Source organism: Ochotona princeps, chromosome 17, assembly GCF_030435755.1.
Source record: "Ochotona princeps isolate mOchPri1 chromosome 17, mOchPri1.hap1, whole genome shotgun sequence".
In the NCBI taxonomy this organism is placed as follows: domain Eukaryota; kingdom Metazoa; phylum Chordata; class Mammalia; order Lagomorpha; family Ochotonidae; genus Ochotona; species Ochotona princeps.
The window spans coordinates 50,560,315-50,574,105 of NC_080848.1; the positions used below are offsets into that span (position 1 = coordinate 50,560,315).

The 13,791-nt window shown below is 41.2% G+C and overlaps 1 protein-coding gene across 1 annotated transcript in view; it reads right to left on the reverse strand.

Moving 5' to 3' along the window:
• The window catches only part of DNAH9 (dynein axonemal heavy chain 9), a 305,997-nt gene that overhangs the window by 190,230 nt on the left and 101,976 nt on the right, over positions 1–13,791 (reverse strand). The window contains exon 26 of the mRNA XM_058676055.1: positions 13,396–13,556. Within this exon, the coding sequence (XP_058532038.1) occupies positions 13,396–13,556 (161 nt within the window). The remainder of the gene's footprint in view (positions 1–13,395; positions 13,557–13,791) is intronic.

A 13,791-nucleotide genomic window follows, 5' to 3' on the forward strand; every position in this document is an offset into this window, starting at 1 on the left:
GGCTCTCCGGGAGGCCCACTTTATGCTTGTCCCTGCCTTCTTGCTAGCTTCGTCTCCCACTGCCCTTCTAACTTGTCCTCCGGCCCTCTACAATCCTGCTGTCTGAAGTTACACTCATTTACCAGACACAAAATATGTGTTTGTCTTCCATGTCTCCTGCTATCTGTCCGCTTCGCTTTGGGACCACCTGGATGATGTTCTTCAATCTTTGCCTGGTTAATGACGGCTAGATCCTTAGGAACGCACGTAACATTACCTACCGTGTTCCTGGACTCCCTGCACTGGGTGATAAAGCAGATGCCTGCGCCCCTTCCAAGCTTCTACTCTACTTTAACTTCCTGCAATACCTATCACATCCATCTTCAAGATTGGCCTTTGCAAGATACCTGAAGGCAGGGCCATGGCTTACTCATTGTTTCATCCTCAGAACTTAACACAGTTGTAGGCATACCCAGGTCCTCCAAAACTATGAAACATGAATGAACGAATCAGTCATGCAAGCTCCATAATCCTCCTGTAGCTATTTTTTTTACCAATAAATATGCTATTAAATTTATTCATGTTAGTTTTATGCATGCGTTACACCTAAAAGTTCAGGAAAAACAAGACTAAAATATAAATTTATTCTGGTGCACAGGAAAAAATTTGTGTCCTATACAGGGTGAGATTACTAAAAAGTTCACAAATGCATACTGTTAAAAATTACGAATGGATGTCCAATTTTTTGCACCAAAATGAACAAATGTTAATTCCATTTTCCATAAGCCTTTTTGAAATATTCCCAACATTTCCATTTAGTGTTAAGATTTAATGGTGCTCAAGATGATTGGTCATCAAGGAAATGCGATTGAAATCTAGTTTGATATATTACTTCACACTCACTAGGATAACAATAATAATAATGATGATAAACAGTAACAAGTGTTGGTGAGGATATAGAAAAGTTAACACCCACTTACTTTTCTGAGAGTAGTACCTAAAAACGCACCCAATTTGGAAAACATTTTGGCAGTTTCTTAAAAAGCCAAGTTTGTTATATGCGTCAGCCATATTTTCTTCCTAGAAATTCACTCACATCAAATAAGAATGTGTGCTCATAGACAAAAAATGCGCACAGTACAGTATTCACTTGTTCACAAATCTTGTTCACTATCACAGCATTCATTACAGCAGCAACAACAACGAAGCCTGAAAGCAACACAAATGTCCACAAACTGTGAATGGACAAATAATGTAGCATTTCCATGTCAGGAGAGATTCTTCACCAGTATAAAGAATGAGTAGTTAGTATACTACAAAAATGGATAAACAATAGAAACATTATGGTATGTGAAAGAAGTCATATACGAGAAACTATATAACTGTTATTTCTCTTAGACAAAATGTCCACAAAGGACAAACGGGGCAGTTTGTGGATAAGCGGCTACCAGATGGACCAGATGGGAACAGGGTAAAACAGAGTGAAGAAAATGTTCCCAAACTGGATTCTGGTGATAGGCACCCAATTATGCTTATTGACTAAAAAACTGCATCGCATGTTTACTAGGGTGAACCTTAGGCACATGAACTGTACCTTCATAAAACTGTGAAAAATGAGCCACTGGTCCATTTAATAGCCAGCAAATCAATGCAGAGACTGTCGACTGACAGGATGTGCACTTGGAGGGGCCTTCCAAATGAGTCCTTTGTGTTTCGGAATGTAATGTCTCAAGTTGACCAGAAGTTCTTAATTAATGCCTTTCATGCCAGATGCCGACTGGGTCTCCGCAGACTTCACTAAGCCTAAAACCAAAACGGTTTTGAAAGGACTAGAAAAAAGACCCCATCTTTTTTCCCAATTAAGTATAAAATTTCCTTATCTGTTTCGTCCTTTGAAAGAGGAAGGTAGGTTCCCTAGGCAGAGAGGAGAGGTATATAAACTGTTATTTCATCTAGCTGTCCTGTGCAACAGAATGCAAAGATTCAGCTCATTAGGGGATCTGGTCTGCATTTAACCCTTGCTGAGCTGGGCTCATGCAACTGCCTCACTTTTCATGTGAATGTTAGAACCTCAACCATCAGAGGAGTCAAGAAGTACAGTGAGATGTGTCAGGACTCAGGAAGAAAGCTGGGCTTGTCTTATTCCTCTTGGCTGCTATTAGCATTTAACAGCATATGTCTCCTCTTTTAAACATTCACAGCCAAATCTTAGAGTTCTCTGTGCTCCTTTAACTGCATTTGCCCTTCTGGGTGTTGAGTTTTAGGCTCCAGACTGGTCCCATGCTTTTCACTTCTCCCAGCTCCAGACTTCTAGAAATATTTTTCAGTCTTGTGCCTCCAAAGGGAAAAGGCAGCTGCCTCCACCAGCAGAATCCTGGAGACTACTCAGCTTACTACAGTCCTCTCCACTCCTTCCTGTCCATCAGCTGCCTCTCTGTGGCCAGAGGGCAATTCCAGGCTTCAGCAGTTGCTGGACTCCAAAGCAAACTGAACTCTGAATAACTTGGGCCTTCCAGAAGTCTAAGGCTTCTCTTGCTCTCTCTCTCTCTCTCTCTCTCTCTCTCTCTCTCTCACACACACACACAAACACTCAAGAACCCCATGAAAAAATTCTAGGTGTTCATCTCTTTTTTTGAGCATTCATTGAGCTTCCAATTATCTACATAAATACTTGGGATAAATCATTAAAATAGTATATTATACTATATATATGTTTTGTATACACTGCATACTATATATAGTATATACATACTCTATGTAGTTTGTATATAAACACACATATAATATATATTTTCCATTGATAATAGAAACGGAGAGCTGGGAGAGAGTTCCTAAGTCAACTAAACCATTCCTTCTGTTTCACAGATGGGCAGACTGAAGCACAAAGAGGAAAAGCGGGCTTTCTCATGAGTTCTAATAACTGGCTAAAGCCAGTGGGGCCCTAGCTCAAGCCATGAGCAAACACAAAGACAAGAGATAAGCAGTGCTTCCAACTGCCGAAGGAGATGTAGACACTATGAATGGGCTACTGAGGCTTCAGGCTGTCCTATATCTTCAGATGCATCCTTGCTTTAGGAATCCCTCCGGGATCTTTCTAGGAGGTCCACCCAAGTCAAATCCTCAGCCTGTTTCCTAACAGGGTCAAGAGATTGTGCAACAGTGACATAAAGCAAAGACTCTGGAGCTAGGCAGAATTGCAGATCTTGGCTTCACTATGAAGCATGTGTGAAATGTGGCCAAGTAATCAAAAATTTTGTGCTTCCAAAAGTAACAGGGGAGGGAGAATATTGTTAGGCTATATCCCATACTATTTTTCTTCTCCAAAGGCATTTAGGTAAATTTTTCTACTGCAAAAGCAGTGGCCAGGGTGAACACGGCAGGTTCATTTAGGAAGGGTCCTCAACTGAAAACAGCCTTTCAAATGTGGATGATGGATTAGTTTGGTTTGGCTCCAGTGGAAACTCACAATCTTAATATTGGAGGAGACCTCAGAGGTGAAGCTGTTTGACACTTTAACCATGCCAAGCTCTCTCCCATTAAGTTCTTCCGATATGATCACACTGCTCTTTCTTCCAGCAAATCATGGCTTATCCTAGACGGCAGCCCTTTACACTGTTGGCTGCTTTCAATTGTTTGAAAGGCCTTTGTAGCTTTGAGCCAAAATTAGTCTTGTTTTTTTTGGCAGATGATGTCTACAGATTTCGTTCTTATCTGTCCCACCATGCTCTGATGAGGATTAGATGAGACAAGAGATTTGAAAGGAACTTGAAAAGTACAAAGCTAGTCTATTTTCAAGGTATTATTTTTTGGAGGTAATAAATATATAAAATGCAGCTTTTTGTGATACAGATATTCAATCAGCAGATAGAGAAAGTATCGGAGATGCTGTATCTTGATTTCAGTAATGAACAGTTTGTGGCTGTCACGGAGATGGAGTCTGGATTGTTTCTGAATTGTGAAATCATGGTTAGTTTACAATAATTTTTCTATCACTTTGAAAAACATGGCCAGGCATGTAGAGACCTAAAACAACACCCACTTGTTCTAAAATATTATTTCTTTGCAAGGATAGTGCAGAGAGTGAGAGGCAGAGAGAGATCTTTCATCTGTTAGTTCACTTGAAGAATGCCTGGCTTGGGTACCTGCCACACATGCGGCAGACATGGATGGAGTTTTTGATTCCTGGCTTCACACTGGCGGTTGTGACCATGTAGGGAGTGAAGCAGCAGATGGGAGATCTCTGCCTTTCTCTTTGTGTGTCCCTCTCTGTCACTTTGCCTTTCAAATATATAAGCAAAATTTAAAAAGTATTTCTGATCAGTTGTAGGACCAAGGTGCCCAATGGGCGCTGCTGCCAGAGGCTGTCTCAAGTCCTGGAGAGCAGGCTATCTGCCTCACCTGTGCTCCCTGTCTCAAGTCCTGAGAGCAGGCTACCTGCCTCACCTGTCCTCCCTGTCTTAAGTCCTGAGAGCAGGCTACCTGCCTCACTTGTCCTCCCTGTCTCAAGTCCTGAGAGCAGGCTACCTGCCTCACCTGTCCTCCCTGTCTCAAGTCCTGAGAGCAGGCTACCTGCCTCACCTGTCCTCCCTGTCTCAAGTTCTGGAGAGCAGGCTACCTGCCTCACCTGTGCTCCCTGTCTCAAGTCCTGAGAGCAGGCTACCTGCCTCACCTGTGCTCCCTGTCTCAAGTCCTGAGAGCAGGCTACCTGCCTCACCTGTGCTCCTTGTCTCAAGTCCTGAGAGCAGGCTACCTGCCTCACCTGTGCTCCCTGTCTTCTAAATGATGTCAGGTTCTTCTCATGCCTCAGCTCCTCTGAACTCTCCTCCTGCCCGGAGTCAGGACAAAGCTCTGCTAATGCAATGTCTGTGTGACTACATGGGACCCACACAGATAATTTCCCCTTGTCCACATTATGAAACACAATTATTGAAGTAACATAGTCATAGTCACAGTTTTCACACACATGCCAAGGTAGATTATACAAAAGTGAGGGTCGGGGTCAGTGCCATGGTGCAACAGGCTAATCCTTCAGCTTCAAGCACCGACATCCCATGTGGGCACTAGTTTGTTTCTTGCCTGCTGCACTTCCCATCCAGCTCCGTGCTTATGGCTTGGGAAAGTAGCAGAAGATGGCCCAAGTCCTTGAACTATGCACCCATATGGGAGACTTGGAAGAAGCTCCTGGCTTCTGGTTTTGGATTGGCTCAGCTCCAGACATTGTGGCCATTTGGGGAGTGAACCAGCAGAGGGAAGATCTTTCTCTCTCTGTTTCTCCTCTCTGTAAATCTTCCTTTTTAAATAAAATAATAATACATATATTTTTTAAAATAAAGAGTGAGGGTCATTATGGTGATGGGGGCAGGGCATATCACTTTTAGAATTCTGCTTCTGATATTGTTCAAGAATTATTGCCAAGAACCTGAATGCAACAGTATACGCCTAATGGGAGCCTCCAACCACATGCAAAGGACTCAGCTCCCTAATGTTCAATATTTTTGTTGAGAGTTTGAATTTGATTATATTGGAGACTCACAAAACTTGAACTATGTCTAGCTTCTAAAACAATGGGGTTAGGTCTTTTGGCATAGCAGTTCAGATGGCTTGGATCGAATGCATCTCACATGGGAGTGCTAGGGTTTGAGTTCGGGCCCCACGTCCTGTCCAGCCCCACTTGCTATTAGTCCTCACCTGGGGAAACAGTAGGTAATGGATCAACTAGTTGATTCCCTGCCATCCACAAGGGTAAGCTTCACTGCCCTGCATGCCCAGCTCCTGGGTTCAGCGTGGCCCAGCTGAAGCTGTCTGGGAGAACTGGAGAAGTGAACCAGCAGATGGGAGAGCTGTTTCCTTGCCTCTGTCCTTCTGCCTTTCAAATTAATTAAAACAAAAATGAAGTGCCTCACCTAACAAAGTGGAATGCAAAGAGTGGCAGATGCAAACTGATCTTGCCAGCACTTGCATGCAAATAGCATAGGAGTGTGGTTACATGGCGGTTCAAGCTCAACACAAAAACAGGAAAAGGGGAACATCCTTAGCACCAGCCTAAGACAAATTTGTTTCTTTTATAATGTTTTGACACTTAATTTGAAATTTTTAAAATGTCCTTAGCTTTAATGTCCATAGTTCTAAGATCTCTTTCTTTGACCAAGGGGGTTTGAGACCTGCCTCCATGAGGGCTGCTCATCTTTCTCTCTGCTTACTAGCCCTGCTGAGTATCTCCCACAATGTCACATGTCTCACGCTCAAAAGAATCTTCAAAAAGTTCATGGAAAGTCCATTAGGAAAAAGACTATGCATGAATTTTAAAAATTAGTTATTTTACCTCAAAAATAAGCTGACTTAATTTTCCACAGGATTTTTTTGAAACTCTTCCAAATGCTCCAATAAAAAATAACAGCAGGGCTAGTGTTTAAATCCAAATAGTTGCAGTTGCTTTATATTATTTTTATGTTTGTTATATTTTGACAAACATAGAAATTCCATGAGTTACTTAAGACTCAAGAGACTAGAATTTGTAACACTGGGCAGCATGGAAGGTAAATATACAAAAATGAATATTCTGCTATATGCAAAAGGAAATAAAATGATAGATATAATGACATTAGGAAATGACTTCTTAGCTACAACACCAAAAACATAATCCTCAAAAAAAAAAAATCAATAAATTGGACCTCAACAAAATTCAGAGCATTTGTATTTCGTGAAGTATCGCTAATGAAATGAAACGATAAAATACTTGCAAACACATCCAATGCATCCAGAATATACAAAGAATTCTCACAACTCAGTAATAAGAAAAACAGATTAATCAAATACACATGGCAACAGATATGAACAAAACCACATTAAAGATATATCAATAGCTAAAAAATAGGAAGAGTTGCTCAACATCGTTAATTTTATGCAAATACACATTAAAACCTGGATGAGATACAGCTCACATCTGTTAAATTGGCTCTAATAAATGAGACAGACCATAGTAAATATTGGCAAGGGTGCAGATCAGGTGGAATCCCCAAACAGCCACAGGCAATATGATACCATCACTTTGGAAAACAGATTGGTTGTTTCTTAAAAAGTTAAACATAAATGCATCTCAAGTCCCAGCAGTTCCCCCAGTTTGTAAGTACCCAAGAGTGAGGAAAGCAAAAGTCATGTCCACAAAAAGACTTGCAGCTAACGATTAAAGGTGCATTGCGTACCAACAACTGGAAAGACACAATGTGGTACATTTATGAAATGGAATATTAATCAGAAACAAAACACAGTAATCTGTGAATATATATTATCATGAGCAAAAGACAGATAGAGATGGAAAGTAAACAAAGAGCCAGAAAATGAGGCCACATATTCTAAGATTCTGTTTATATGCTTCACTGTACTCAACAACTAGTAAATCAAAGATTTTCCCAAGGAATTTACAATATATAAAGGGAAAAAAATAAAGTCAAAGTTAATGTTGATCTTGAAATGAGCAAGGACTTTCAGTGTGTGTTGTGTATGTTTATATATTTTAAATTTTATTTATTTGAAAGGTAGAGAGAGAGACTGACTCTTCCATTTGCTGGTTCATTTCCCATATGCTCACAACTGCAGGGACAAGTCTGAAGTCAGGAACGTGGAGTGGGGACTCCAACCTAGCTACTCTCATATGGGATGCCCGCATCTCAAGTGGTGTCTTAACTGTGTCACCAAACTACTTCCTGTATCTACTTAAATGTTTTTCATCTAATATCTCTGCTTATATACATACATTGATATAGAAGTATATTTGAGAGAGAGAAAGAGAGAGAGTGTGTGTGTGTGTGTGTGTGTGTGTGTGAGAGAGAGAGAGAGAGAGAGAGAGAGAGAGAGAGAGAGAGAGACTGGGTCACTTCCCAAATATTTTCAGCAGCCAGGGCTGGGTAAGGTTTAACTTAATCTAAGTCTCGCCCATGTGGGTGGCAAGGACCCAATGACCTGAGCCAATCATGACTGCCTCACAGGACCTATCTTAGCAGGAAGCTGGGGTTTAGTAGCTCTAGCCAGGAAATGAAACCCAAGTTCTCCGATGTTGGATGCAGGTATCTTGAAGCTGTCTTAACTGTTAGGACAAATGTCTACTTCAAGTGGTGACTTCCTAGACAGAAACAGACAATGATGGTAACCAATAACTCACTAGAGAAGAAAATCTAAAAATCTAATAGCCAACCAACCCATAAAAATGCATGACTGATGGAGGACATCCAAAGACACACAAAACACAATTTTGACAAACAAGATCAGCAGACATTCTAACAATGGTGCTTGGGGTTGGTCGGCGCTGGGCAGTGCTTTCACAAAGTCCTTGTTACAGTGGGATCAGCATTTTGTCTCAAGGACAGTTTTTAAGTACGTGTGTCATGCAATTGTCTTGATTCTTGGACTCTATCCTAGAGAAATAAGAAGAAACTGGATCAAAAAGTTACATGTGAGTTCACACCACTTTAATAGCAAAGGCGCTGAGTGTAACTCGTATGCCTCAAAATATGATTATGAGATGGAATTTACAGGATCCTTGCAAGTAGACTGTGTTTCAGTCTATTAAACTGTTTTAGAAGAACGTTTGGAGTATATGGTGTTAAGTAAAAACAAGCGGCCTGTGAAATTTTATAGATAGCACATGATTTCAATGTTGCTTTTCAAAATCCACATGTAGAAACAACTAAATATTGACAATGGTTACCGGTGGGTGACTTTTCTTTTTTAGCAGCTTATTACAATCTCAAAATTTTCCCCAGTAAAAAAATATCAGAGAAGGCCTTCAAAAGAATTGTTGGACTTTCATGAGCCATGCCCTTGTCTAGTCACCTTCAAAGACCATTGCATCAATTATATCTCACCTACTTGCAGTAATTCCTGAGAAATTAAGAAGTACTCAAAATTGGTAAGTGGTTGATTAAAACAGTACTTAACACAGCTCAGGGCAGAAAAGGGCACTTGTGTGTGAAGGGGAGGGAAAGGCAGGCAATAGGAGGAGACTGTCCAAATGTTGTGAAACAAGTTGTAAGAACCGCTTTTGTTCAGCCTGAAAAAATATTCCCATTTAGTTCTTCAACTTGGGTCGTGTCAAAAACCTGCGACAATGGCTGAGCCATTCTGCCTGTTTATACATTCAAGTCCCATCCAGGCAGTGGGAAATTCCAAAGAAATAGGCATAATCAGTGGAATGTACTGTAATACGGGTGTGCTTTTAATGAATGCGCAAAGGTTGTACGGATCAATTGTCCATTTGATTAATTCTTCTGGCAGCAGAGAATTAACTGTTCTCGGGCTGCATACCAGCAATGGCTGAATGCTCTTTAAACTGTGATTTTCTATGTAGAGGCCAATTCTTTTCTGTGCAAAACATTTCTGGAGATAATAATGGAAGTCAATGAGAAAATGGAATATGCCATGTAAACATTCAACTATATAGTACTTTGTCACAAAGGCATCTAATGCGCAAAGCAAGGTCAAGGTCTATACAGTATTCACTGTTATTTGCAGCAAATCTTCCTTTCAGGTTCGTATTTGCATCATTTCACACAGTACATAATACATCTCTGTTTTAGAAAGAATTCATTGTCAAAAGTTTACCCTTCTCCTGTATAAGGCATTTGGCATTAACTTACAAAAGACCTCTAAATCCAAAGAGATCGTTATCTTCTTCAACTCATGGGAAGGTGCATAGCCGCAGGGTAAAGAAAAGTCCGGTACTTTTTGTTACTCAGAATGATAATATTTGATACGCCAGTGGAAAGAAACAAATTGGAAGGTATTGGAAGGTATGGGGAAGCTAAGTATATAACCAGAATTTCAGATACTCTTTTATCGCATTCAGGAGTATTTCTCAGATTCCTGTTAAGTGACAAACATAGTACTAGGTCCTGAGAGAAGCACAGGGAGTGGGTCAAACTAAATGCTTTGTGGGCCAGCACGTGATACAGTAAGCTAAACTGCTGCCTGCAATGCCAGCATCCCATATGAGTGACTGTGCCACATCTGATCCAACCCCAGGCTACTGTGCTTGGGAAGGTAACAGAAGAGGGTGGTCCAAACACTTGTACCTTATCGCCCCTATGGCATATCCAGAAGTAGCTCCACGTTCCTGGCTTCAGATGGAACAGTCCTGCTCACTATGACCATCTGGGGAGTGAATCAGTGAGTGGAAAGTGTGTGTGTGTGTGTGTGTGTGTGTGTGTGTGTATATCTCCCTCTATCACTTTGCCTTTCAAATAAATACTTTTTTGGGGGTAAAACTAAATGTTATCATGAAACAAGCTTATCAAGAAGTTCTAGAGTGGAAGGCAGACATCAATCAAATCTTTCAAATGCATAATGGCTTCATTAGCCCATCCTTAACTATTAGCTCATATTCCAGGGTAAATAAAAAACTCACTTCAAGAGGAATTCCGCATCAGATATCCTCCCTGCTGATGGGTTACTGAGCAGCATCATAAAGACAACAGCCCTCATAGAGCTCAACCTGCTTGCAGCTTGAAATGGGACTACTTTTAGTTCAATCCACATTGGAACAAACCCTCCGACTAACTGGGATCAAGTAAAATGCCTTTAATCTCCCCACAAGGCACACACACTCCAGTTAATGCTGCCTTTACCATCTCAGTTGCAGACAGATCTGTGCCTCCTTTTGAACAGGTGTTAGTCTGCCTTGTGTCCTAAGTTGGGGTAGACAGGAAATGACCTCCCAGCTAAGGTCAAACGACAGGACAGTTGTTCCTTTCTGTCTGAGAGCAAGCTTACAATAGGGTCTTGGTAGATCTCTCTTTCAAGTCATTTCTCTTCTCCATTCTGCTATTTTGGTCTGGGGCTTCCATATGCAACACCTAATGAGAGCTGGTGAAGAAGCAGCCAACAGGGCCGACAAAGATGCCAGTTCACAAAAAGGATGAACAGCCGGCACATAAGGAAAGAAGATAATCAGGGGACACTGCTAGGGTCATATGCTGTGTGAGTGTGAGTGTTAGTGTGTGTGTGTGTGTGAGAGAGAGAGAGAGAGAGAGAGAGAGAGAGAGAGAGCAAGCAACTGGGAAGGCCTTCAGAATTGAGCCTAGAACTTAAGAATGAGAAGGTACCAGTGGAACAGAGCCTGAAGAAAGGCATTCTACACAGGGAAGTGAAAATGCCACATTGCAATGAATTTCAAGTGATCTAAGGGATAGAAAAGAGGTCAAGTGGATGGACCATGGGGAGTGAGGCATCAGAGAAGCTTAAGGGAATTACCATGTCCTCTGAGGAGTTCAGATTTTAGTGTAGGTGAAATGGAGAACCACCAAATTATTAGCTAACGTGATGCGACTCTATGGGATTGCCTACCAAAAGAGAGATGTAAGTGTGAAAGGGCCGTGGCTTGAGTGGGACTCTGCGTGCTAGAGTAAGTGGTGAAATAAATTGAAGAAATGAGAAAAAAACTTTGGGGAAAATGAATCACAAAGTCTTCATCTAGGGATGATGTTGGGATTTTTTAAGGGCTTTAGACTACTCATATTCCATTCATTTTTATTATAATTGAACTAATTTGCAAATATTTATGACATCTGGAGACAGATATAGGGATCTAACTAAAAGACAAGCAATACTGTTTAAAACAGGCTGAGAAAGAAATTAAGGGAAAAAATGGCAAAGGATCTTATCAGGCCATTCTAACCTTCACAATTTATGGCGATTTCTTCATTTATTTTGAGCCATTTATCTCAGTGAGCCAGCCATTCAGACATGAAAAATCTTTGTTGGAGAAGAGATTTAGTGTTCAATGGCATCATCAGGAAAGGACACCAACTCCTGGCAGGATGGACAGAAATCCCAGCAGCATTAAAACATCATTTCTCACGTGGACCATGACCTTATTGCCCTACCCTCTTCTCTTCTCTGTCCAGGCTCTGCTGTCAGATAAATCTTTATAAAGTACAGTTCTTACTGTTTTACTCCTTTGAGGAAAAATTTTCCACAGTTTATCAGCACTTTCTGAATGAGGAATGATTTTGTCTCACTCTCTGGTCTTGACTTCAAGATGGTTGACTTCCTTCCCCAAAATCAAGAGGTTTTGTGCTCCCTCTCCCAGAAATATTCATTAAATTTTTCCATCTTCTAGATTTTGTGCACAACATTCCATTTACTAGAAAGTAATAGCTAGTTCTTTCACTTTTGAGGATCTAGATAACTTTTCAAGGAAATTAGAGAGAGATTAATTCCCCATCTACTGGTTCACCCCACAGATTACTTGGACAGGGATGGGTCAAAGCTAGGATTCAGAAACTCAATCCAGTTTTCCTAGGTGGCTGGCTGCAGTCTGAGTACTTGTGTCACTACTGTCAACTACCTGACTACATATTAGCAAGAAACTGGAATCAGAACATTGCCAGGACTTGTAGCCAAACATTCAGATATGGGATGTAGATGTCTTCATTGCATCTTAACTGTTGGGGTAAATGCCTAATTCTCAATCACTTTAACAATGGTTTTCACAGATGCTGTTAAAAGTGGGACAGGGATAGATTTCTCTACAGTTTCAAGAACACGCTACAGCACCATTACAAACCACTGAAAGCTTACTGCAATACAGCATTTCCTTCAAGGTTCACATCAGACATCATCTCTTCTCTGAAGCTCTCTTAATCTCCTTTTTCCTAGTGGGTGTGGGACTTTCCATACCCAGAGAGCTCCCCACTGAGTCCCTTTCTCAGAAATTTGTAGCTTATGGCTTGGTACCCTATGAAATTGTACATTTTCTGTTTGAACTATTTAAAAATTTTACCAACAAGCAACGCCCAAATCATCCACAGGTCAGGGTGCACCTTCACTAGAACTGATGTTTAAGGGCAGGAAATGTTTCAATCACTAAGTCATGATACATGCATCCACATGAATGAAAAGAGAATGTATATACTTCAGGAACTCCTTAATCACTGGGACTTCCTTGCTTACATTATTATATTCCTAGAGTGAGAAGTGCTAAATAAATACACTGGTTGGTTGATCAATTGATGGATAAGGAAATAATAATAGAGTTCAGTTACTCAGTATTTCTTTCATACTATACTGTAAGCAATACTGTCTTTGTCCTCACGAAAATCATTTGAGGTGTAAGTTACTGCCTGCATTTCTGATATGAGGAAACCAAAAACTAGGCTGGTAATTCTCGTGGCCAAAGAACTGGTATGTGTTAGAGCTGGTGTTGGAAACCAGCTGTGCCTGATTGCCTAGCTCATTGATTTTGCTCACTATGTTCCCGGAGGACCTCTGCCCTACGCCCCTTCTGCTCTATTCCACAGCTCCTTCTGTTGAGACAGGTCCTTTCCCTGTGGACAAATAACAGCTGATGGTGATGATGACCTTGGATGACCACTGGATGCATGGCCTGATCCAGATGGCAGTAGAGCTGTCCCCTGTGCTCACCTGTCAGTCAAAGGTGTGATCACCAAGCGAGGGGTGTTCCCCAGATACTCGTAGGAATACAAGAACTGGGCATCACAGATGTTGGCAAAGCAGTGTTTGGTCTCATCATCCCAACGGTGGCGCAACTGGGACAGCCAGAGGAAAGCCTGGGCATTGTCCACCTACAGAGAGAGTGCGAGTGTCAGGGGATGAATCATTGTGTCCAATAGGTAGCAGGTGTCTCCCTATTCCCCATCTCAGGGCCACAGGATACAAAAGCCTGTTGATAACTTAGCTGTTAAAGAATGTGGCATGCTGTGATTATCACAGCACAGAAAGCACAAGCTACCCTGCTTACAAACACTCCTGAGGTTTTATCTTAATGGCAAGTTGAAAATATTGTGATTCCAAAATGCA